The sequence below is a fragment of the Gavia stellata genome, chromosome 17 (assembly GCF_030936135.1).
Source record: "Gavia stellata isolate bGavSte3 chromosome 17, bGavSte3.hap2, whole genome shotgun sequence".
Lineage (NCBI taxonomy): Eukaryota > Metazoa > Chordata > Aves > Gaviiformes > Gaviidae > Gavia > Gavia stellata.
In genome coordinates, this window is record NC_082610.1 from 1,842,259 (window position 1) to 1,866,584 (window position 24,326).

The 24,326-nt window shown below is 70.8% G+C and overlaps 5 protein-coding genes across 7 annotated transcripts; 2 read left to right on the forward strand and 3 right to left on the reverse strand.

Moving 5' to 3' along the window:
• Positions 1–768: 768 nt before the first annotated feature.
• CHURC1 (churchill domain containing 1) lies at positions 769–2,942 on the forward strand. The gene is made up of 5 exons (XM_059825919.1): positions 769–807; positions 883–1,018; positions 1,775–1,845; positions 2,456–2,553; positions 2,703–2,942. The coding sequence occupies exons 1-4, from the start codon at positions 769–771 to the stop codon at positions 2,546–2,548; spliced, it is 339 nt and encodes a 112-aa protein (XP_059681902.1). The 3' UTR covers positions 2,549–2,553; positions 2,703–2,942.
• Positions 2,943–3,666: 724 nt separating this feature from the next.
• On the reverse strand, positions 3,667–4,334 carry GPX2 (glutathione peroxidase 2). The gene is made up of 2 exons (XM_059825907.1): positions 4,110–4,334; positions 3,667–4,017 (listed from the first exon to the last, which is right to left on the reverse strand). Exons 1-2 carry the CDS (start codon positions 4,332–4,334, stop codon positions 3,667–3,669), a joined length of 576 nt encoding a protein of 191 aa, XP_059681890.1.
• Positions 4,335–5,656: 1,322 nt separating this feature from the next.
• RAB15 (RAB15, member RAS oncogene family) lies at positions 5,657–9,775 on the reverse strand. Its single transcript, XM_059825910.1, has 7 exons — positions 9,652–9,775; positions 7,286–7,346; positions 7,079–7,139; positions 6,896–6,973; positions 6,714–6,803; positions 5,913–5,978; positions 5,657–5,812 (listed from the first exon to the last, which is right to left on the reverse strand). Exons 1-7 carry the CDS (start codon positions 9,773–9,775, stop codon positions 5,657–5,659), a joined length of 636 nt encoding a protein of 211 aa, XP_059681893.1.
• A 4,996-nt stretch (positions 9,776–14,771) lies between these two features.
• FNTB (farnesyltransferase, CAAX box, beta) lies at positions 14,772–19,731 on the forward strand (the record flags this gene model as incomplete). The annotated part of the gene is given in 13 exon segments (XM_059825901.1): positions 14,772–14,792; positions 14,794–14,910; positions 16,739–16,803; positions 16,973–17,045; positions 17,365–17,456; positions 17,882–18,028; positions 18,133–18,216; positions 18,317–18,403; positions 18,490–18,619; positions 18,751–18,883; positions 19,175–19,286; positions 19,365–19,479; positions 19,598–19,731. Coding segments are annotated over 13 exon segments (1,287 nt in total), but the record flags the coding sequence as incomplete, so codon positions are not given.
• A 1,163-nt stretch (positions 19,732–20,894) lies between these two features.
• On the reverse strand, positions 20,895–24,000 carry MAX (MYC associated factor X). Of its 3 annotated transcripts, XM_059825912.1 has the most exons (5): positions 23,938–24,000; positions 23,719–23,745; positions 22,068–22,175; positions 21,216–21,339; positions 20,895–21,123 (listed from the first exon to the last, which is right to left on the reverse strand). In XM_059825912.1, exons 1-5 carry the CDS (start codon positions 23,971–23,973, stop codon positions 20,936–20,938), a joined length of 483 nt encoding a protein of 160 aa, XP_059681895.1. In that variant the 5' UTR covers positions 23,974–24,000; the 3' UTR covers positions 20,895–20,935. The 3 variants fall into 3 exon arrangements, with proteins under 3 accessions (XP_059681895.1, XP_059681896.1, XP_059681897.1); XM_059825913.1 differs by lacking the exon at positions 23,719–23,745; XM_059825914.1 differs by lacking the exon at positions 22,068–22,175.
• Positions 24,001–24,326: the final 326 nt, after the last annotated feature.

Sequence of the window (24,326 nt, forward strand, 5' to 3'; positions counted from 1 at the left end):
GTGTCCCTCAGCTAGTCCCAGGCATCCCCCAGCTAGTCCCAGGCACCCCACAGGTAGCCCTGGGGGTCTCCCACTAGCCCTGGGTGTCCCCCAGCTAGTCCCAGGCCCCCCCCAGCTAGCCCTGGGTGTCTCCCACTAGCCCTAGGTGTCCCCCAGCTAGTCCCAGGCACTTCACAGGTACTGCCAGGTGTCCCCCCGCTAGCTCAGGTGTCCCCCAAGTACCCCTGAGTGTCCCCTGGCTAGCTCAGGCACCCCCACAATTAGCCCTGCTTGCCCCCAGCTAGTCCCACATGCCCCCCCCGCCCCAGGACCTCCCCGACTCAGCGATGGCTACCCAAATTCCGGCCCGTACCCCGCGGGGGGGGTGCAGGGGCCGGCTCCGAGCTGCTGTCCCGCCCATCCCGCCTCGCCCGAGGCGGTTCCGCAGCGGACCAGCCCGGGGGGCTCCGGTGAGGGCTCCGCGGGGGGGCACAGCCCCGTCCGCACCCGCCTCACCTTAACTCTGCCCGCGGCGGGGAGCCCGGGGCGGGGCCTGCCGCTAGCCCCGCCCCTATAACAAGCCCCGCCCCTACAACAAGCCCCCCCGCCCGTATATAGCCTTTCCGCTCCCGAGCCCCGCCCCGCTACAACAAGCCCCGCCCATATATAGACTTTCCACTCTCGAGCTCCACCCATAAGGCGGGGGCTCTCAGCCCACACCACGCCCCCGCCTCTAAGCCCCGCCCCACGGCGCAAATCTCGCGAGATCTGCAGGGCGGCGGCGGCGGGATGTGCGGGGGCTGCGTGGGCACCGAGTACCCGGAGCGGGTAGGCCGCGGCGGGCGGGGCGGGCCGGTCCCGGCGGGGGCCGGTCCCGGTGTCAGCCGTCTGCTGCCGCCGTAGGGCACCACCTGCCTGGAGGGCGGCTCCTTCCTCCTCAACTTCGTGGGGTGCGCGCAGTGCGGCCGCCGGGACTTCGTGCTGCTCGACAACCGCGCCGCCGGCCTGCACGGCGGGGACGAGATCGTCACCTACGACCGTGCGCCGGGCTTGGGGGGACCTTTGGGGCCTGGGGCTCGGGGGGGGCTGAGGGCTGGGGGGAACCTTTGGGGCCTGGGGCTCGGGGGGGGGGCTGAGGGGGACCTTTGGGACCTGGGGCTCGGGGGGGGGGCTGAGGGGGACCTTTGGGGCCTAGGGCTCGGGGGGGGGGCTGAGGGGGACCTTTGGGGCCTGGGGCTCGGGGGGGGCTGGGGGGGACCTTTGGGGCCTGGGGCTCGGGGGGGGGGCTGAGGGGGACCTTTGGGACCTGGGGCTCGGGGGGGGCTGGGGGGGACCTTTGGGGTCTGGGGTTCGAGGGGGCTGGGGGGTGGCGGTGGGGGCTTGGGGGTCGGGGAGGGGAGGCCTGGGGGGGTTTAATTGGGGAGGGGAAGATTTGGGGGCCCGATATTCAGGGGGGGGCTCAGTGCGTGGGGATGACTGATGCTTTTGGGGGGGCAGGGGCTGGGGAGGTGATGCCCCAGGGGGATCTCGAAGCTTGGGGGTGGGAGGGGGGTGTCAGGGCACTGATGGCTGTTAAGGGGGGGTCAGGTGCTGGGGGGAAGTTGGGGGGTTTGATGCTCTGGGACCCACCCTGGGGACTGGGGGGTCAGTGCCCCAGGGGGTGAGGGTGGGGGCTTGTCCCCAAGGGACTGAGGGGATTGGGGAGGGGGGGGAGTCCCCCAGGGACAGCGGTGCCGGGGCTGGGAGCAGCCGTGTCCCCTCAGCCCCTTAAGCCGCTGTCCTCTCCCCTCCACAGACCTGTGCAAGAACTGCCACCACCTGATCGCGCACCACGAGTACACCTTCAGCGTGGTGGACGACTACCAGGTATGCCCGGGGGAGCGGCTTGTGCCCCGCAGCCCCTCTCCAGCTCCAGAGACGTCCTAAGCCGAGCCCCGGGCTGTTCCTCTGCCTCTGGGTCTCCAGACCCACCCTGCCGTGGGCAGCCCCGCAGATTCCCGCCTGCCCTAGCAGCCGCAGGAGGGAACCAGGCGGCTTCGACGGCGAGCCGTGGTACCAGCCTCAAAGGTTTCAGAGCCGCACTCCTGTGCTCAGGGCTACTTGGAGCCCCCTGGCCACTAGTCCCTGCTTCGTGGGGGGCGGCCCAGCTCACCTCTCGCCTCCCGCGCAGCCCCTGTGTGGGAACGTCAGTGATGTGTGCGGCCCAGAGCAGCAAAACGTGGCTGCGTGGTGGAGGGTCCTGCGGCTCTCCCAGCCCTCCTCCCTGGAACATTTCCTATGCAGCAGCTAAACGCTGGAAAATGGGCTCAGGGGAGCTGGTGGGGTTCGTCCCGGGGGACGAAACGAGATCCCCCCGGGTCTGATTGCAGTCGAGGATCAGGTGCCGGCTCTGGCTCGAGTTTCCCTGGCTGTGCCCGGAGCGGAGCTGTGGCAGAGCGCGGCTATGGCAGTGCCCCCCTCTCCCGTCCCACCGCAGGAGTACACCATGCTGTGCCTGCTCTGCGGCCGGGCCGAGGACTCCATCAGCATCCTGCCCGACGATCCGCGCCAGATGACCCCGCTCTTCTGAAGCCGGTTTGTATCCCGGCATGAGTCCCTCTGTGCCCCGGCGCCTCCTTCCCTACCGCGCAGAGCCGCGGCACCGGGAGGTCCCTGGATCCCTGGCACAGGGATCCCTGGGGACAGCGCAGTCCCTTATGTGATTCTCTTCTCCAAACCTCCAGCCTGGATGTGGCGGACACACCTGATGCCGGATGCTCCCACGTGCCCGGTGGCAGCTCAGCCCTGCCCGCTGCCCTGCGGCTCCGACCCCGGCTGCAGGAGCACCGCGGCCTGAGCCCCCCTTGCGCTGAAGACATGAAGGGGGCCTGACATGTCACCCCAAAAAGGGGTCCAAAAGGATGCCCGCCCTGTCCTGCCTCAGGAGCCCACGTGTGTGGGGGCAATAAATGTGATGTGTTACAGCTCGGTGGTGCAGGCGGGAGCGCTTTGGGGGTGGGCTTCACCCCCCTGGACTCCCCGTACCTGGGAAGGCTGCGGGGGCCCAATGCAGGGATCGGGGGGGGCTTTTCCTTTCCCGGGAGCCTGTGGGATTCCTACCCCTGTAGCGGATCTGGCCCTTCTCCGCATCCCAGAGCCCACTCTGCTCACCAGCGCTCTCCCAAACCCAGCTAAGAAGTGTCTTAATTATTTCCCCCCCTCCAGGGGCTGCGTGGGGCTGGTGTGGGGTCCCTGCACCCCCCCCGGGGCCCATTTCTCCGGGGTGTGGAACCCAGCCCTGCCCTGCCCGGGGATGCAGGTTCCTGGGGCGGGAAGGAGCTGGGTGAGCCGCAAGCTGCCGAAATCACTCCCTTGGGGTGGGGTGTGCTGTTGGCACCCAGCCCCAGCAACGCCCGCGGGGAGCTCGGTGCTGCCGGCCTGGCACCGCTCCATCCCTCCACCACCATTTCCTGGATCCAGCACGCCGGGGCTCGTCCCTGGCAGCCCCCCCCACAAACCACACGGACGCGGGCACGCTCCCTCCGGCTCATTTATTGCCGCCAGCCCGCGCCATCCCGGTGGCTCCAGTCCTCTGCCCCCATCGAGCCCCCTCCCTGTGGCAGTTTCGGAGGGGACCGTCACCTTGCGGAGAGCTGGGACCGTCCCGGGGGGGCGGCAGCCGGCGGCGGGGGGACGCCGGAGCCAGCCTTACTTGGCCAGCTTGAGGAGCCGCTGGATGTCGGGCTCCAGCTGGGCGGTGGGCATGCGGGGGCTGTAGCGCCGGAAAGGTTCCCCCTCAGGACCCACCAGGAACTTCTCGAAGTTCCAGGAGATGTCGGAGCGCCGCACCGGGCTCCAGATGAGGAAGCGGGGCTCGGTCATCAGGTGTGTCGCCTCGTCGGCCGGCGCGGGCAGGTGAGCCTTCAGGTAGGCGAAGACGGGGTGGGTGTCCTGCCCGTTGACCTGGCACTTCTGGAAGAGGGTGAAGTTGGGCTCAAAGCCGCCCCCCGGCCGCACGTGCTTCAGGGTGTTGAGGATCTCCTCGTTGGTGCCGTTCTCCTGCGGCGAGGAAGGAGAAAGCCGGGGCCGTGCCGCGTTTTCCCCCTTCTCGCACCCGGTGCCGGGCACCGCGGTGGCCCCCGGGGACTTACCTGGTAGCCAAATTGGTTGCAGGGGAAGCCCAGCACGACCAGCCGCCGGGGATAGCGGGCTTGCAGCTGGTTGAGCTGGGTGTAATCCCGCACCGTGGTACCTCAGAGGGACGCCACGTTCTCGATGAGGACCACGCGGCCCCGGAAGACGTTGAAGTCCACCTTCTCCCCCTGCAAGGAGGTGGCGCTCAGGTCGTAGAAGGACTTGGCGATGGGGACGGTCATGGCTGCGGGCGCGCGTCTGCCTTCCCCGCGTGCCCGTTGGTGCGCCTTAAGGGCTGCCCGGCGCCCACGTGATGTGCCGGCTCCAAAGGTCTCCTCGCCCTGCCGTGACTTGGCAGAAACCAGAGCCGACCCACCCATCCCACGCGCTGGCACCCACCCAAGGGGGGAAGGAAGAGGCAGGGGAGCGCGCGGGCGGTGTGGGGCCAAGGCGATGCTCCTACCTGCCTCAATAATTCATGGGGCGGCGTGGTGTGGCACGACTGCTCTTCCCCGTGCCTGTAAGTTGTGGGATGCCGTGGGGCTCGGTGCATCCGGCCTGGCACGGTGTGTCCCCGAGGGCTGGGAACACCCAGGGCAGTTGGGAAATAACAGGACTCCAGGAGCTGGGGCTGCGCAGGGCGGAGGAGGGGGCGACTCGGCCGCGGGCGGGCGATGGGAGGGATGGGTGCCCCAGCGCACCTCCTTCCCCGGGGCTGCTTTGGCACCGCTCCCGGGACCTCCATCCCGGTGCGCGCTGCCTTCCCCCCTCCCAGTGCCCACCAGTCCCGGTGCCCACTGGTCCCAGTGCCAGCGTCCACCCTAGTACCCATCTACCGTGCTGCCCACCATCGTCCCAGTGTCCACCCATCCCAGTGCCCACCGCCATCCCGTTTGACCGCGCTGGCCCCATCCCTGCCGGGGCTGGCTCCTGCTGTTCCCGCTGCCGGAGCCGAGCCGGCAGCCCCACCGGACAGCGGTGGCGGGCACGGTGCCCCACAGACCCGTCCCCCAGCCTGGAAAGGGGACACCGTCCCGGTGGCCCTGGAGCGGCCTCAATTATTGATAACCGCTCGGGTTGCCGTGGCCCGGCTCTGCCCGCGGCACACTGCCCCGCTCGCCCGGTGCCGGCGGCTGCCCCGTGGTGCCGGGGGCTCCGGTGGGGTACAGCCGGCGTGGCACCGTGCCACCGGCGTGGCACCGTGCCCGCAGCCCCCCATGGCAGCACACGAGCCACCGGCCGCCTCCAGCATCACCTTTATTCTGCAAACCGTGTGTGTGTAAAACCCCGGGGGGGGCCCACGGGCAGCGGGTGGGCACACAGCGCCCGTGACACCCCCCCACCCCATCCCGCCCACTGAGGGGGAACGCGGGTGCCAGGGTGGGGGGCACCCCCACCACGCCTGCCCGGCCCCCGCCAACCCTGGAGGGGGGGTCCCCGGTTGCTCCCCCGCCACCAGGCACCCGCCACTCCCCCCCCGCATTGGGGCTGCCCCCATCCCGCACCCGCCGTGCCCCCCCCCAACACAGCCCGGGGTGGGGGGGTGTCGGGGGGGGCCCAGGCTTCAACACCAGCAGGTTTTGGGGTTGTCCTCGCTCCCCAGGGGCTGCTGCTCGTCCTCCTCCAGGCCGGCCAGGGTGGGGGCGCGGGGGGGGCCCCGCAGCCCCTCCAGCTCCTTGCGGTGCGCCTGCAGCACCAGCTCCGTCAGCCGCGTGAAGGACTGCGGGAGAGGAAGGGGGGGGTGAGCTGGGGGACCCCCCTGGACCCCCCCCTGCACCCCAGTCCACCCCCAAAGCCCCCCCCCCGCCCCCCCCCCGCACCTCCTTGATGTTGAGGTTGCTGCAGGCGCTGGTCTCGTAGAAGTCCATCCCGTACTCCCTGGCCAGCTGCAGGGCGAGGGGCCGGTGGCGGCACCGTAATTTGGGGGGGTGTCACCACCCCCAGTCCCCCCCCCTTGCCAGCATGTGCACAGCCGGGCACGGACGCACGGACAGACGGATGAGCTGTGCTGCCTGGGGGGGGGGGGGCTGGCGTAGGGGCAGCCCCTGGGGCTGGGCACTGGGTGCAGGGGTCCCTGGGGGGGGGGCAATGGGTGCTTTGGGGGTGCAGGGGACCATGCTGGAGGTGGGGGGGGGGTGGGGGTCCCTGGACACACTGTGGGGGGGAACAGGGTGGCATAAGAGGAGCCCCGGGGGTGCACAGGCACTGGGGGGGTCCCTGGAGGCACTGGGGGCTGGGGGGGGGTTAGGGGTCCCTGGCTACAAAGACTGCAGGAGGGTGGGGGGTCCCTGGCCATGCTGGGGGGGGGCTGGGGATGCTTGGGGTTTGGGGGGGTCCCTGGACACAGACAGGGTTGCAGGAGGGTTGTTGGGGTCCCTGGGGAGTGCAAGGGGGGGCTCAGGGGGGGTCCCTGGCCATGCTGGGGGGGGCCTGGGGATGCTTGGGGTTTGGGGGAGTCCCTGGACACAGACAGGGTTGCAGGAGGGTTCTTGGGGTCCCTGGGGAGTGCAAGGGGGGGTCCCTGGCCATGCTGAGGGTGCCGGGGGGGGGGGGCCTGGCCACCCTGGGGGTGCAGGGGGGGGCCCTGGCCCCCCCGGGGGCACACGCCAGCCCCCGCTCACCTGCAGCCCTTGCTCTTTGGCCACTTGCCTCTTGTGCTCCTCGTCCGCCTTGTTCCCGATGAGGATTTTCTGGACGCCGTCGGGCGCGTACTGGGGAGGAGGGGGCGGAGTGAGGACCCCCCCCCGCCCCGCTCCCCACCACAGGGGGGACCCCCCCCAGACCCCCGCCCCTGCACCCCCACCTCATCCACGTCGCTGGCCCACTTTACGATGTGCTGGTAGGAGCGTTCGCTGCCGATATCGTACACCAGGAAGATGCCCTGCAGGAGAGGGGGGGCGGCCATTTACACACACCATCACCCCCCCACCCCGTGCCTCAGTTTCCCCTCTCCTGCGGGCCAGGATGGGACCCCCCCACCCCGTACCTGCGCCCGCCGGTAGTACTGCTTGGTGATGGTCTGGTACCGCTCCTGGCCTGCCGTGTCCCTGCAGCCGGGGAGAGCGGGTCAGCGCCGCCACCCATGGCACGAGTTGGTCAGGGCTCAGCCCTCACCCTGGAGGGGGGGATTCAGACACCCCCCCCCCCCCCCCCCCAAATCCCCCCCACCCCGGGGCTCAGCGCTGGCACTCACCAGATTTGTATCCGCACCTTAATGCCATCCACTTCGATGGTCTTCATCTTGAAGTCGACGCCTGGGATGAGGAGGGGAGGGGTTATGGGGTGCCCTGGTGTCCCCCCATCACGAGGACTGCTGTCACCAGGGCCACCAGGGTCCCTCCGGTCCCCTCACCCTCCCCTGGCCCACCCCATGGTGCCAAAACGGGTGCCAGGGCTCGCCCGTGCCCACCCCGTGCCCGCAGCCATAGCCCTGCTGTGGCCTGGTGCCCCGGTAGCAGCCAGTGCCGGTGCCCACAGCCGGTCCCGGGCCTGACGGGTGGCCCTGGGTGCTGGCCCCGGCCCCACTGCCAGGTGGGCGCTCCCGGTTTCACCGTGCTGTGGCTGCCCGGTGCCCCCGGTTCCCCCGTGCAGCAGCTCCCTGGTGCCCCTGGTTTCCCGGTTCCCGGGTGCCATGGCTGTCCGGTGCCCCGGTGCCACAGCTCCCCGATGCACCCCGTTCCCCGGTACCGCAGCTCCCCGGTGCTCATGGTTTCTCAGTGCTGTGGCTGCCTGGTGGCCCCGGTTCCCCGGTGCCACAGCTTCCTGGTGGCTCTAGTTCCCCGGTTCCCCGGTGCCGCGGCTCTCTGGTGCCCACAGTATCCCAGTTCCCCGGTGCAGCGGTTCCCCGGTGCTCCCAGTTTCCCGGTGCTGAGGCTGCCCAGTGCCCCCAGTTCCCCAGTGCTCCAGGTTCCATGGCTCCCCGGTGCTCCCGGCTCCCCGGTGGTGCGGCTCCCCTGTGCCCCCGGTATTCCCGGTTCCCCCATGCCGCGGCTGCCCGGTGCTCCCAGTTTCCCGGTGCCGCGGCTCGCAGGTTGCCCCGTTCCCCGGTGCCCCCGGTTTCCCAATTCCCCCGTGCTGCGGTTGCCCAGTGCTCCTGGCTCCCCGGTGCCCACGGTTTCCCGGTTCCCTGGCTCCCCGCTGCCCGCAGTTTTCCCGTGCTCCGGTGCCTACGGCTCCCTGATTCCCGTGTCCACGGTTTCCCGTTTCCCCGGTGCTGCGGCTCCCCAGCACTCCCGCTTCCCCGGTGCCCACGGTTTCCCGGTTCCCCGGTGCCGTGTCTCCCCAGCGCTCCCACTTCCCCGGTGCCCATGGTTTCCCGGTTCCCCGGTGCCACGGCTCTGCAGTTCCCTGGTGCTCCCGGTTCCCCGGTGCCCACGGTTTCCCGGTGCTGCGGCTGCCCGGTGCTCCCGGTTCCCCAGTGCCCACGGTTTCCCGGTGCTGCGGCTGCCCGGTGCTCCCGGTTCCCCAGTGCCCACGGTTTCCCGTTTCCCCAGTGCTCCCGGTTCCCCGGTTCCCCAGTGCTGCGGCTGCCCGGTGCTGCCGGTTCCCCGGTGCCCACGGCTCCCCGGTACCCACGGCTCCACCGTTCCCTGGTGCTCCCGGTTCCCCGGTGCCCACGGTTTCCCGGTTCCCCGGTGTTGTGGCTGCCCAGTGCTCCCGGTTCCCCGGTGCTCCCGTTTCCCCGGTGCCGCGGCTCCCCGGTGCTCCCGGTGCCACAGCTCCCCAGTTCCCTGGTGCTCCCGGTTCCCCGGTGCCCACGGTTCCCCGGTGCTGCGGCTGCCCGGTGCTCCCGGTTCCCCGGTGCCGCTGCTCCCTGGTGCTCCCGGTTCCCCGGTGCCCAGTTTCCCGGTTCGCCGGCGCTGCGGCTGCCCGGTGCTGCCGGTTCCCCCGTGCCGCTGCTCCCCGGTGCTCCCGGTTCCCGGGTGCCCACGGCTCCCCGGTTCCCCGGTGCTCCCGGTTCCCCGGTGCTGCGGCTCCCCGGTGCTCCCGGTTCCCCGGTGCCCACGGTTTCCCGGTGCCCACGGCTCCCCGGTTCCCCGGTGCTCCCGGTTCCCGGGTGCCCACGGCTCCCCAGTTCCTTGGTGCTCACGGCTCCCCGGTGCCCACGGTTTCCCGGTTCCCCGGTGCTGCGGCTGCCCGGTGCTGCCGGTTCCCCGGTGCTGCCGGTTCCCCGATGCCGCGGCTCCCTGGTGCTCCCGGTTCCCCGGTGCCCACGGCTCCCCGGTTCCCCGGTGCCCACGGTTCCCCGGTGCCCACGGCTCCCTGGTTCCCCGGTGCTCCCGGTTCCCCGGTGCCCACGGTTTCCCGGTTTCCCGGTGCTGCGGCTGCCCGGTGCTGCCGGTTCCCCGGTGCCGCGGCTCCCTGGTGCTCCCGGTTCCCCGGTGCCCACGGTTCCCCGGTGCCCACGGCTCCCCGGTTCCCCGGTGCCCACAGCTCCCCGGTTCCTCCGCTCCCCAGCCCTCCCTCCATCCCCAGCGCCCCCGGTTCCCCGCTGCCCGCTTCCCCCGCTTCCCCCGCTGCCGCCGGGCGCTCCCCGTGCCCCCCGCCGGTGCCCGGTACCGATGGTGGAGATGTGGGCGGGGTGGAACTGGTTGTCGGTGAAGCGGCAGAGCAGGCAGGTCTTGCCCACGCCCGAGTCCCCGAGCAGCAGCAGCCGGAAGAGCACATCGTACTGCTTGGCCATGGCGGGCCGGGCCGGGGCCGCCGCTGCCGCCGCGACCGGGGGGCGGGAGCGCTGCGCCGCCGCCGCCGCCGCCGCCGCCGCCGCGCCGGGCTGGCACCGGGGCGGGGCGCGGGGCGGGGGGGGGCTGCAGCGGGGGATGCTGTGGGGAACGGGGGGGGGGGCACACACCGGGGATGCACCGGGGGGGGGACACACCGGGGGATGCGGGGGGGGGGGGGGCACCGGGGGGACACCGGGGGATGGTTTGGGGCACCGGGAGAGGGGATACGGGGCAGGGAGCACCGGGGATGCAGCGGGGGATGCTGTGGGGAACGGGAGGGGGGACACACACCGGGGATGCACCGGGGGGGGGGGACACCGGGGGATGCGGGAGGGGGGGGGCACCGGGGGGACACCGGGGGATGGTTTGGGGCACCGGGAGAGGGGATACGGGGCAGGGAGCACCGGGGGGGGACGATACCCTGGGGGATGGGGGGGGGGGGGCACCGGGGCTGCAGCGGGGGATGCTGTGGGGAACGGGCGGGGGGCACACACCGGGGATGCACCGGGGACGACACACACCGGGGGATGCGGGAGGCGGGGGACACCGGGGGGACACCGGGGGATGGTTTGGGGCACCGGGAGAGGGGATACGGGGCAGGGAGCACCGGGGATGCAGAGGGGGATGCTGTGGGGAACGGGAGGGGGGACACCGGGGATGCACCGGGGGGGGCGACACACACCGGGGGATGCGGGAGGCGGGGGGCACCGGGGGGACACCGGGGGATGGTCTGGGGCACCGGGAGAGGGGATACGGGGGAGGGAGCACCGGGGATGCACCGGGGGGGGACGATACACTGGGGGATGCGGGGGGGGAGGCACCGGGGCTGCAGCGGGGGATGCTGTGGGGAACGGGGGGGACATACACCGGGGATGCACCGGGGGGGGGACACACCGGGGGATGCGGGAGGGGGGGGGCACCGGGGGGACACTGGGGGATGGTTTGGGGCACCGGGAGAGGGGATACGGGGCAGGGAGCACCGGGGGGGGACGATACACTGGGGGATGAGGGGGGGGGGCACCGGGGCTGCAGCGGGGGATGCTGTGGGGAACGGGGGGGGGGCACACACCGGGGATGCACCGGGGACGACACACACCGGGGGATGCGGGAGGCGGGGGACACCGGGGGGACACCGGGGGATGGTTTGGGGCACCGGGAGAGGGGATACGGGGCAGGGAGCACCGGGGATGCAGAGGGGGATGCTGTGGGGAACGGGAGGGGGGACACCGGGGATGCACCGGGGGGGGCGACACACACCGGGGGATGCGGGAGGCGGGGGGCACCGGGGGGACACCGGGGGATGGTCTGGGGCACCGGGAGAGGGGATACGGGGGAGGGAGCACCGGGGATGCACCGGGGGGGGACGATACACTGGGGGATGCGGGGGGGGAGGCACCGGGGCTGCAGCGGGGGATGCTGTGGGGAACGGGGGGGACATACACCGGGGATGCACCGGGGGGGGGACACACCGGGGGATGCGGGAGGGGGGGGGCACCGGGGGGACACTGGGGGATGGTTTGGGGCACCGGGAGAGGGGATACGGGGCAGGGAGCACCGGGGGGGGACGATACACTGGGGGATGAGGGGGGGGGGCACCGGGGCTGCAGCGGGGGATGCTGTGGGGAACGGGGGGGGGGCACACACCGGGGATGCACCGGGGACGACACACACCGGGGGATGCGGGAGGCGGGGGACACCGGGGGGACACCGGGGGATGGTTTGGGGCACCGGGAGAGGGGATACGGGGCAGGGAGCACCGGGGATGCAGAGGGGGATGCTGTGGGGAACGGGAGGGGGGACACCGGGGATGCACCGGGGGGGACACACACCGGGGGATGCGGGAGGGGGGGGGCACCGGGGGGACACCGGGGGATGGTTTGGGGTACCGGGAGAGGGGATACGGGGCAGGGAGCACCGGGGATGCAGAGGGGGATGCTGTGGGGAACGGGGGGGGGGCACCGGGGATGCACCGGGGACGACACACACCGGGGGATACGGGAGGGGGGGGGCACCGGGGGGACACCGGGGGATGGTTTGGGGTACCGGGAGAGGGGATACGGGGCAGGGAGCACCGGGGGGGGACGATACACTGGGGGATGAGGGGGGGGGGCACCGGGGCTGCAGCGGGGGATGCTGTGGGGAACGGGGGGACACACACCGGGAATGCACCGGGGCGGGGGGGACACCGGGGGATGCGGGGGGGAGGCACCGGGGCTGCAGCGGGGGATGCTGTGGGGAACGGGGGGGACATACACCGGGGATGCACCGGGACACACACACACACCGGGGGATGCGGGCGGGGGGGGGGGGCGGCACCGGGGGGACACCGGGGGATGGTCTGGGGCACCGGGAGAGGGGATACGGGGCAGGGAGCACCGGGGATGCAGAGGGGGATGCTGTGGGGAACGGGGGGGGGGGACACACACCGGGGATGCACCGGGGACGACACACACCGGGGGATGCGGGGGGGGGGGGGCACCGGGGGGACACCGGGGGATGGTTTGGGGTACCGGGAGAGGGGATACGGGGGAGGGAGCACCGGGGATGCACCGGGGGGGGACGATACACTGGGGGATGGGGGGGGGAGGCACCGGGGCTGCAGCGGGGGATGCTGTGGGGAACGGGGGGGGACATACACCGGGGATGCACCGGGGCGGGGGGGACACCGGGGGATGCGGGGGGGGAGGCACCGGGGATGCAGCGGGGGATGCTGTGGGGAACGGGGGGGGCACCGGGGATGCACCGGGGGACACACACAAGGGATGCACCAAGGGGGGACCGGCGGGGACACCGGGGGACATTGTTGGGGACACCGGGAGATGCTCCGGGGCACCGGGGGGGGCCCAGGGGACAGGCTGGGGGACACGGGTGGGGACAGCAGGAGGAGCTCCGGGGCGTCAAGGGGAGCACAGGGGGTGCAGGGGGGGACACAGGGGGTGCACTGGGGAGGGGACATCTGGGGACGCACCAGGGACCCCCCCCAAGGAGAGAGTGGGGGACACAAGGGGGGGCACCCAGGGATGCACCAGGGGACACGGGGGTGACACAGGGACCCGCACCCAGGGGACACCCCGGAGGGACTGGGGGGGCTCCCAGGGATGCACCAGGGGACACCGGGGTGACACAGGGACCCGCACCCAGGGGACCCCCCCGGAGGGACTGGGGGGGCTCCCAGGGATGCACCAGGGGACACCGGGGTGTCCCCGGGGCGGAGGGACCGGGCGCAGGGCGGGGGGGCTGGGGGGGTCCCCAGGGCAGAGCGGGGCAGCCCCCCAGGCAGGGCTGCAGCGGGGAGCTGCGGCGGGTGCTGGGGTGCAGCACTGGGTGCTGGGGTGCAGCGGGGCAGTGCAGGGCAGCGCAGGCCGGGGCGGTGCAGCGCGGCCCCCCCAGTGCTGCCTGCGGCAGGGCGGCACGGCGCAGCGTGGCGCATGTGGCAGCACGGGGCGTCGTCGTGGCGAAGACGCTGGGGCAGCGATGCAGCGAGGCGGTGCAGTGCAGCGGCACCGCAGCAGTGACGCAGCGCGGCACTGCAGTGCCTGCATGCTGCTGTGCAGTGACACCCCGCCACGAGGCTGCACCGCGGCGCAATGCGGCACAGAGGGACTGTGCAGGGCCGGAGCGTGATGATGCAACGCGGCACTGCAGTCCAGCGGTGCAGTGCCATAGTGTGACGATGCAATGCAGCACTCCAGCGCAACCATGCAGCGCTGTAGTGTGACGATGCGACGCATCGCTGCATCACAACCACGCAGCGCTCCAGCGTGATGATGCAGCGCTGTAACGTGATGATGTGATGTAGCGCTGTAGTGTGATGATGCAATGCAGCACTGTAGTGTGATGATGCAATGCAGTGCTCCAGCGCAACCACGCAGTGCTGTAGCATGATGATGCAATGCAGCGCTCCAGTGCAACGATGCAGCGCTGTAGTGTGATGATGCGATGCAGTGCTCCAACGCAACGATGCAGCGCTCTAGTGTGACAATGCGACGCATCGCTCCATCACAACCATGCAGCGCTCCAGTGTGACAATGCAGCACTGTAATGTGATGATGCGATGCAGCGCTGTAGTGTGATGATGCAGCGCTGTAGCGTGATGATGCGATGCAGTGCTCCAGCACAACCACGCAGTGCTGTAGTGTGATGATGCAACACATCGCTCCATCACAACCATGCAGCGCTCCAGTGTGACGATGCAGCACTGTAACGTGATGATGCGATGCAGTGCTGTAACGTGATGACGCGATGCAGCGCCGTAGTGTGATGATGCGATGCAGTGCTGTAGTGTGATGATGCGATGCAGTGCTCCAGCGCAACGCTGCAGTGCTCCAACACAACGATGCAGCGCTCTAGTGTGACAATGCGACGCATCGCTCCATCACAACCATGCAGCGCTCCAGTGTGACGATGCAGCGCTGTAACGTGATGATGCGACGCAGCGCTGTAGCGTGATGACGCGATGCAGCGCTCCAACGCAACAATGCAGCGCTCTAGTGTGACAATGCGACGCATCGCTCCATCACAACCATGCAGCGCTCCAGTGTGACGATGCGATGCAGTGCTCCAGCACAACCACGCAGTGCTGTAGTGTGATGATGTGACACATCGCTGCATCACAACCACACAGCGCTCCAGTGTGACAATGCAGCGCTGTAACGTGATGACGCGATGCAGCGCCGTAGTGTGACGATGCGATGCAGCGCTCCAGTGCAACGATGCAGCGCTGCAGCGTGATGATGCAACACAGCGCGGCAATGACGCAATAAGGCAGCGCAGCGCCGCCAGGGGCAGGCCCCGGCCAGCTAGCCCAGCATGACGTCACAGCGCGGTGACGCCGCGCGGCCGCGCGGTGACGCCGCGCCCGCCCTCCCAGCCCGCTCCGCCGCGCATGCGCGCCCGGGCCAGGCGGCGGCGGGGCGGGGCGAGGCGCGGCGGGGCGGGGCGAGGGGCGGGGCCGCGTGTCCCCGCCCGGCCGCCGTCGTCCCGCTGCCCCCCGCCGGCGCGAGCCGCCCGCAGCATGGCGGGAGCCTCCCCCCCCCCGGGCGGGCGGCGGCGGCTGCGGGACGACGGGCTGCGGACCGCCACCTCCGCCGAGCAGGTGCGGGACGGCGGCCGGGGGGGGCCCGGGGGGTCGGCCTGCGGTGGGGCCGGGCCGGGCCGGGGGCCGCCATGTGGGGCTGGGCGCGAGGGAGTCAGCCTGCGGGGGGGGTGCCGTGGGGCCGGGGTGGGGGGTGCCGTGGGGCTGGCTCTGAGGGTGCCAGGCTGCCGTGGGGCTGGGGTGGGGGGTGCCGTGGGGCTGGCTCTGAGGGTGCTGGAGTGCCGTGGGGCTGGGCTATGGGGTGCCGTGGGGCTGGCTCTGAGGGTGCTGGAGTGCCGTGGGGCTGGGGTATGGGGTGCCATGGGGCTGGCTCTGAGGGTGCCAGGCTGCCGTGGGGCTGGGGTATGGGGTGCCGTGGGGCTGGCTCTGAGGGTGCCAGGCTGCCGTGGGGCTGGGGTGGGGGGTGCCGTGGGGCTGGCTCTGAGGGTGCCAGGCTGCTGTGGGGCTGGGGTGGGGGGTGCCGTGGGGCTGGCTCTGAGGGTGCTGGAGTGCCGTGGGGCTGGGGTATTGGGTGCTGTAGGGCTGGCTCTGAGGGTGCTGGGGTGCTATGGGGCTGGGGTGTGGGGTGCCATGGGGCTGGCTCTGAGGGTGCTGGGGTGCCGTGGGGCTGGGGTATGGGGTGCCATGGGGCTGGCTCTAAGGGTGCTGGAGCGCCACGGGGCTGGGATATGGGGTGCCATGGGGCTGGCTGTAAGGGTGCTGGAGCGCCACGGGGCTGGGATATGGGGTGCCATGGGGCTGGCTCTAAGGGTGCTGGGGCGCCACGGGGCTGGGATATGGGGTGCCATGGGGCTGGCTCTAAGGGTGCTGGAGTGCCACGGAGCTGGCTCTGAGGGTGCGAGGCTGCCGTGGGGCTGGGTGATGCCCACCCCACTTCCTCCCCACGCGGCTGCTGGCCCCACACCTGCCTGTCGCAGCAGCTCAGGCACCCGGGGTTTTGGGGGGCTGCCACCCACCAGCCATGGCGGCTCCCGGGGGACACCCACCGGGGGCTGTGACACGTGTCACCCGGGACCGGGCTGCCCACCCTGCCCCTCCTCGGAGAGGGCGAGGGGGTCCCGGGGGACGGCCAGACCCCCCTCCCCGCTCCGGCTGAGCCTGATCCAGCCCCGGCGGTGCCGACGCTCCCCTGGGTGCCGGGACGGGCCTCGACGGGGTGAAAGGCAACGCCGGCGTTTCTCAATCCGTGGGGCTCCCACTCGCCTCCGGCCCGGCGGGACGCGGTGCCCGTGGACGGGGCTGCCCGTGCCGCCCCTCCTCGCCCGTGAGGCTGCGGAGACGCCCCCGCCGAAGCCCGGGGTATTTTTTGGGGGGCCAGGCGGATTACCCCGGCTTGGGACGGCGCTGGGTGTTAAGGTCAAGTCTAAAATGAGGGGACGGTGCCACAAGCCCCCGTTAGCCGGCAGTGCTGTCCCGGCATTAGCGGGAAGAGGGAGGCCACGGTGTTTTACATTCGGGGTGCCAGGACGAACCAAACTCCATCTTTAAAACCACTGCGTGTGAAAAGCAACACTGCACGGTGCTCGAGTCCCCGCCTGATCCCGGCCGCAAAGCTTCTTGGCAGCTCCCGCTAAGCCGCTCTGCGGGCAGGCGGGACCGAGCGGCTTTCGGTCGCTTTGGTTTTCCCGGAGAAGGCGATGAGACGGTGCCGCCAGTAACGGGGGGCGGCTGTGAGTGGGATAAACCCCTGGGAGAGGGCAGGAGCCTCCCCGGCCGGGCTGGGAGCCGGGGAGGGCTGCGTTAGGGATGGGCAGAGCCGCTTTCCAGAGCTCACCGTGGTCTTTGTTTCCCCCCTGCCCTCTCCCTGCCGCGCTGCGGCCGGCGGCAGACCAAGGTGGAAGACATCGTGCAGGAGGTCTTCGACGCCTGCAAGACGAACCATCACGCCTCGCAGTAAGTCCTTGCGGCCGCTCCTGCGGGCGTTGGGGCGGGATCCTGCCCCTTCTCACCGACGCAAACCCTGAACGCGGTGGCGTCGGCTCAGGGCTCGTGGCTCCGCTCGGCCGGGCTGCCCTGGCTGCCGGCGCTTTGCCCGCCGAGCCCTGCCCTGCCTGTCTTCCAGATTCGTCCTGCAGCGGGAGAAGCACTTCCATTACCTGAAGAGAGGCCTCCGCCAGCTGACCGAAGCCTACGAGGTACCCGCCGTGCCGGCGGTGCTGCCGGCTCCCTGCTCTGCCCTCCGGCTGGGGCGAACCCTTCGCCCCGGGGCTGCTGCCGGAGTTGTCACCCGGTGTTTGCCGTCCCCAATCTGTCGCTGCCGGCCCCGGGGCGGAGGCAGCGGTTCCTAGTGTCCCCTTGGGTCGCGCTCGTCCCCGGGGTGATGCTCCAGAGCAGCAGCTCTGGGGGCTCTCCTGCCTGTACCCTCTCCTGCAGCAGCTCTGCCTGCTCCTGCCTGCACCCCCAGGCCCCGCACCGCTCCCCGGCCGCCCTGACTGTCCCCTCTGGTCCCCGCAGTGTCTGGACGCCAGCCGCCCCTGGCTCTGCTACTGGATCCTGCACAGCTTGGAGCTGCTGGACGAGCCCATTCCCCAGTCGGTTGCCTCTGAGTAAGTGGCACCGGCGCGGCGAGAGCTGGGGGGAACCGCAACGGCAGCCAGGGGACCCCCGCCGCGGACCCGCGGGTCACCCGCGTGATGCCGGAGGTGCCACCTCCCGCTGTCCCCGGGCGCTGGCGGCAGCAAAGGAGCGCTTTGTCTCCCCCGCGGCAGTCAATGCTGCCTATTCTTCCGGCCAGCGCCTCGCGCTCCGGCGTCTTGTGACGGACGGAGATGGGGGAGAGAGATAACCTCCGGCTCCGACCTCGGGGGGGGACACACCGGGGGTTGGGGGGGGCTGGGCTGGCCCCCGTCCCGGCACGTGGAGCCCCCGGTGCGGCTGGGGGGTGAGGAGGCATCTCCCTCGCCCGGCTGGGAAGTGTCACCCCACCGGGAGTGCCAAACCCCTTCCCCACCCTCCCCCTGTGTCCCCGCAGCGTCTGCCAGTTCCTGAGCCGCTGCCAGAGCCCCCAAGGCGGCTTCGGGGGGGGGCCCGGCCAGCACCCCCACCTCGCCCCCACCTATGCCGCCGTCAACGCGCTCTGCATCATCGGCACGGAGGAGGCGTTCGGCGTCATCGACAGGTACGGCCAGCACGCCGGCGGCGTGGGGGGCATCCAGCCAGCCGGTGCGGGGCCGGGGGGAGGCAGGATGCGTGCCCCCCCTTGTAGCCCGCTGGCTCTTGCAGGAAGAAGCTGCTGGAGTACCTGCACTCGCTGAAGCAGCCCGACGGCTCCTTCCTCATGCACGTCGGCGGCGAGGTGGACGTCAGGTGAGCTCCCGGTGTCGGGAACGGCTCTGCCGCGCTTCCAGCCGGCTGGGTGCCGTGGCGGGGAGCCGGTGCCGTGGCTCTGAGCGCCCGTCTCCCGCAGGAGCGCCTACTGCGCCGCCTCCGTGGCCTCGCTGACCAACGTCCTCACGCCCGCGCTCTTCGCCGGGACGGCCGAGTGGATAGCGAGGTGAGAGCCAGCGTACGCAGGGACGGGTGGGGGGACAGGGGACGGCCCCTCGTGTCGGTGCCGTCCTGAGCCCGCTGCCCACGCAGGTGCCAGAACTGGGAGGGCGGCATCGGCGGAGTGCCCGGCATGGAGGCCCACGGCGGTTACACCTTCTGCGGCGTGGCGGCCTTGGTCATCCTCAAGAAGGAACATCTGCTGAACCTCCGGAGCTTGCTGGTGAGTGGCACCACGCGTGCGGCCCCTCGGCTCTCCCGGCGTTTGCCAGGACGGGGTGTCTCAGCCGGTCGGCGGTGCCAGGGGGTGTCCCTGTCCTCGCACCGGCACCCGCTCCTGTCCATCCCACGCAGCACTGGGTGACCGGCCGGCAAATGCGCTTCGAGGGCGGCTTCCAGGGCCGCTGCAACAAGCTGGTGGACGGCTGCTACTCCTTCTGGCAAGCCGGCCTCCTGCCCCTGCTCCACCGCGCCCTCCACGCCAGGGGTGAGTCGGTTGTGGGGGGCTCCCGGCTTCCTCTGCCCCCAAAAACGGCATCTCCGGGGAGGGATGAAGGTGTTTTAGTGAGGGAATAAAGCGTGGAGTAACTCGGTCCTTCTCATGTCCCTGTTCTCAGGGGGGCTTCGTGCTTCCCCACAGGTTTCTTGGCAGCAAGGCTTGACCGTCTGCGGGGCAAACACCTTGGTGGTTCCCTGGCGTGTGTGGGAAGGCCCCGGGGGGGGGTTTTGCCACCTTCCCGGGGGCCCCTCCAGGCATTTCACCGGCTTTCCCCTCCAGGCGACACGGCGCTCAGCATGGCGCGCTGGATGTTCGACCAGTCGGCGCTGCAGGAATACATCCTCCTGTGCTGCCAGTGCCCGGCCGGGGGGCTGCTCGACAAGCCGGGCAAGTGAGTACCAACTCGGGGTGGGGAAGGGGCTGCCCGGTGCCCCAGACCCCTGCTCAGCACCCCAATATCCCCCCCAAGGTCCCGGGATTTCTACCACACCTGCTACTGCCTGAGCGGGCTGGCCATCGCCCAGCACTTCGGCAGCGGCGATCTCCACCACGAGGTGGTCCTGGGCGTCCCCGAGAACCGCCTGGTAGGTGCCGGGCATCGCCGTGAGCTGCCGGGGCGGGCAGGGCTGAGCTGCCGGGCCTCTGCCCGTCCTCCGCAACGCCAGAAAAGGTATCAACCTCCTCTCTTTCTCTCTCTGGCAGCAGGCCACACACCCCGTCTACAACATCGCGCCGGAAAAGGTGGTGAGAGCGGTGATGCACTTCTTGCAGCAGCCCGTGCCCAGCCTGGAGCCGGCGGCCGCTGCCGACTAGGGGTCCCGCTGCCCCCGGACTATGCGGAGGGGCCCTGCCCGGGGCCGGCGGGGAGCTGCCGCGGTGTCTCGGCGCGGACGGGCAGAGCGAGGTCCTCAGGGTGCTAGCAATACCAAAAACCGGCCTGCCCCACGGCCGCCAGCTCCCGCCACCGTGCCGGGCACCCTGCCGACCTCCCGGCAGGAGCCGAGCTGGCCGAGGGGGACACGGGATGCGGCGGAGCTTTTGGCATCAATAAACCAGAACAGACACCTGCCGTCTCCTGTGCGCGGGGAGGGCACGTAGTTGCCACCGCCTCTGTGCCACCGATGGTGGCCCTGGGGACGCGGGGCAGGAGGTGACACCAAGCTCGGGCTGTTTCCAGCCGCCGCCGGGAGCTGCCCTGGTGCCACCTCCCCTCCTGCCCCAAGAACACGCGGCTACCACGGGGAAGGATAAAATAAGTTTTTTTTTTTTTTATTATTTATAGTCTTATAGTAAAGGGAAGCCTTAACTTGCAAGACAACTCTGGGCAGTATGTACAACATACCTTAGATCCATGGAATGAATGGCATCAAAATGGGGACGGGGTCACCTACGGGGCCGGGACGGGACACTAGAGTTCAGAAAAATGCCACGGAGGTGGGGAAGGGCCGGGGGAGGCGTGGGGGGGTGAGGGAGGGAAGGAGGAGGGGACAGGGCGCACCCACAGACCACCCAGCCCGGCGCTGCACCGTGGAGGGAGGGTTGCGGGCGCTGCTCCCCGGCTCTCGCAGGCGCTGGGGGCAGGTGGAATTGCACACGCAGAAAATAAATAGCGAGACCCCCCCAGCGCTTGCCGGGGTGGGGCAGGCGCAACTCCCCGCAGGGCCTGGCCTTTCGGGGGGGCGGGGGGGGCTGCCCGGCTCCTGCACAGCCTCACCCTTCAGCTCAGGACTGCCGTGGTCCCCGGGTATAAATAGAAATGCTCATATAAAATCCGAAGGGAGAGGCGCTCGCTAGTTGTGGGAGGGCGATGGGGGGGCATCTCTCCTCGCAGCCCCCGGGATTTCCCCCCCCAAGTCTGTCGGGCGGGCGCTGCGAGGCCCTGCCTGGCCGGCTCCCCCCGGGGCCGTTGCGGTTAGAGCGGGGAAAGGGCCGGGGAGGGCTTGGGAAGCTGCAGTCCGAGAGCCTCTACGAGAGAAGGGAGAGAGTCCTTACGCAGCCGGCGGGCAGGCGGCCGACAGCAGCGGGGGGCCGTGGGGGGGCCTAACTGGCCTCCATGCGCAGCTTCTTCCTGCTCTGCGGCTCGTCGGGCTCCGAATCGGAGCTGGAGTCGGAGCCGCCGTCGAAGGCGGAGATGGTGCTGCCCTTGGGGTTGGTGTAGAGGCTGTTGTCCGTCGAGGGGTAGTTGGCCTGCAGCTGGGCGCTCGACCGGGCCTTCTCCAGCGCGCGCACTGCAAGGCAGGGCCACCGCGTCACCCCCGTGGCTCCGGCACGCGCGTCCCCCCCCAGCCCCGGCTCCCATGGGACTCCCCCCCCCACCCACCTTGCTGCTCCAGGAGGGCGTTCTGCCGCTTGAGGTCGTCGATGTCCTGCTGGTGCGTGTGGTTTTTCCGGCGCATGTACTGGATGTACTCTGTGGCTTTGTCCAGGATTTGGGCCCGGGATGCCTGTTGCAATAGTGGGAAAAGACAGAGGCGAGATAAAGACCTAGCCCGGGGGGGAACCGATGGGGTTTCGTCTGCCCCGTCCCACCCGCAGCGCAGCAGAAAGGATTTTGCCCTTGCTCTGCTGCGCCGATGTCACCGGGCGGAGCGAAGCCCAGCTCTTGTCCCCGCCGGCGACCCAACTGGGGACCCCCGTGGCGGAGCAGAGCCTCGCTGCCACCGGGAAGGGTCATTTCTCGACCCTGCTGATGGTGCTTGGCTTGGGCGGAGAGAGCCGGCCCCAGCCGAAACGTCCCCCACAGTGGCATCCCAAAACGAGAAGCCACCAGCGCGCACGAGGGTGCTGACAGCTCCACCGCCACCTGCGCAGCCACCAAGCAAAGCACCGCTATCCCCGGCGGGCAGAGCTGCTCCGTGGCCGAGCCCAGAAGATGCAGCCACGTGAGGTGGATTCGCCCCCTCTGCCTTCCCAAAAAACCAGGTGGTGCCGGAGGCTGGTGCCGGAGGCTGGGTCCGGGCTGCTCGGGCCGGCAGCGAGCGGGCAGGGCCGGGGTGCAGGACCTGCCCCCAGGAATGCCGCTCGGCAGGCCCCGCGGGCAAGGAAGCGCAGCTCAGCCCCGCTGATGCGGCTTCCCATCGCTGCCGTGGAAATCCCCGTCCAGGCTCGGTGCGGCGGGCCGGGACCCCGGGTGGGCGCATGGCCGGGCTCCCACCGCGCTCCATAAACTCACCTTCTCTCCCTGGAGGGAGGGGACGGAGTCCCGCAGGCTGTGGAAGCTGTCCTTGATGTGGTCCCTGCGCTTGCGCTCCAGCGCGTTGTGATGAGCCCGTTTGTCGGCCTGAGAGGGACGGGAGAGGGGAGCCTGAGGGGATGGCATCGCCGGGAAAACCACGACCCGCTCCCCTCTCCTGTGCTACGGGACAGCCCATCGGGTCCCAGAAGTGAAGGTGAAAAGCCTCGTTAGCGTTTCGGCAGCCGCCCCACTTCGCCCAGAGGAGAAGCCGGGGCAGGAAGAGGCCAGGCTGCCCACCTTCACCCAAAAACCCCGTGCCGGCAGCTCTGGATGAGGTGCCCGGAGCCGGTGCGGGAGCTCGGCCGAACCCCTGAGCCTTCCTCGGCCGGGCGGCACAGCGGCCGCGACGCCTCTCGCTCCACCGTGGCGGCAGCGCGAGGGCGTGGGAAGGAGGCGGCTCCCGTTGCTTTCGGTTTCCCCCGGCCCGTCGGAGCCCGCGGGCAGCTTCCTGCTGCCGGGGCAGCCCTGAGCCCCACCGATGGGGGGGGCAGCGCCGGGGCCCAGCACGGCCCCAAGGAAGGGGAGCACCTCCCAGCGCCCTGTCCTGCACCCCCCAGGACATGCCCCCCCCCCCAAGAACCAGATACAGGCCCCCCCATCTGCCCCCTGCCCAGAAACACAGCCCCACACGCTCCCCCCCCCATACATCCCTAAGATGTGGCCCCACACATCCCCCCTCCCAGAGACAGCCCCCCCCGGGGAAATGGCTCCGCAAACGCCCCCGAAAGACCCCACACGGCCACCCCCAAAAGACACAAACCCCCCGGTCCCCCCCCCAAGAAACACCCCCATTCTCCCCCCAAAAACCACATCCCCACGCTCCCCCCCCCCAAAGAGCCCCAGCCCCACAGGGCCCCCCCAAAGAGCCTCAGCCCCATAGGGCCCCCCCATCACACGTCCGCCTGAAGAGCTGTGGCCCCACAGGTATACCCCGTGCCCCCCTAAGACCCAACCCCACAGTCCCCCCCCCCAACACCCCCCAAGAGTCCCAAGCCCCACATATCACCCCCCAACCCACCACCCCATGTCCCCCCCCCCCAAAAGCCCCAGTCCCACAGGTCCCCCCCCCAAAAGACACAAACCCCACAGGTGTCACCCCCCCCAAGAGCCCCCGCCCCACAGGTGCCCCCCTAAACATGCCCCCCCCCCCCGACATGACCCCACAGGGAGGTGTGTGTCGCTCAGCCCCACAGGGCCCCCCTAAAGAGCCTCAGCCCCACAGGTCCCCCCATCACACATCCGCCTTAAGAGCTGTGGCCCCCCCCAACCCCACAGTCCCCCCCCCAAACACCCCCCAAGAGTCCCAAGCCCCACATATCACCCCCCAACCCACCACCCCATGTCCCCCCCCCCAAAAGACACAAACCCCACAGGTGTCACCCCCCCCAAGAGCCCCCGCCCCACAGGTGCCCCCCTAAACATGTCCCCCCCAGACATGACCCCACGGGGGGGGGTGTCGCTCAGCCCCACAGGGCCCCCCTAAAGTCACAGCCCCCCCCCAAAGGACCCCCCCCCCCCATCCCCGCGCAGGCGCACTGCCCCCCCCCGCCCCCACGTGCTCCCGGTACCGGGGGCGGCAGCGACGTACCGCGGACTGAAACCTCGGCTGCTCCTCCTGAGGGGACCGGGCCGGCGGGGAGGAGGAGGAGGAAGAGGAAGGGCGAGGGGGGGAGCACCGGGAAACGGGGCCGTGAGGAAGGAGAGAGAGAGAAACCAAACGTTACCCCCCCGCTGTCCCGTCCCCGGCGCTGCGGGCACCGGGAGGGGATGCGGGGGGGGAGTGTCCCGGTGGCGGGGGTCGACTCACGTCGCTCTCCACCTCGATGTCATCGTTGTCGCTCATCGCTACCGGCCGGGTGAGCCGCGGGCCGCGCCGCCACAACAACAGCCCGCAGCGCGCATGCGCTGCCGGCGCCGCACGTGACCGCTCTCACCCCGCCTCCTCACCCTCTTCGGCGCGGGGGATTGTGGGTGAGGGAGTCCGCGGAGGGAGGCGGGGCAGCGAGGCCTGCCTGGGCGGGGGACTACAACTCCCGGCGTGCACCGCGCTGCGGCGCTGCGGCGCTGCGGCGCGGTGCACGCCGGGAGTTGTAGTCCCCCGCCCGCGCTTCTGCCTGGTCCCCCTCATGGAGGGCGGCGAGGCCGCGACGACGCGAAGGCAGAGTATGGCGGCAGCGGGCGCGGAGGCGGTGGGGG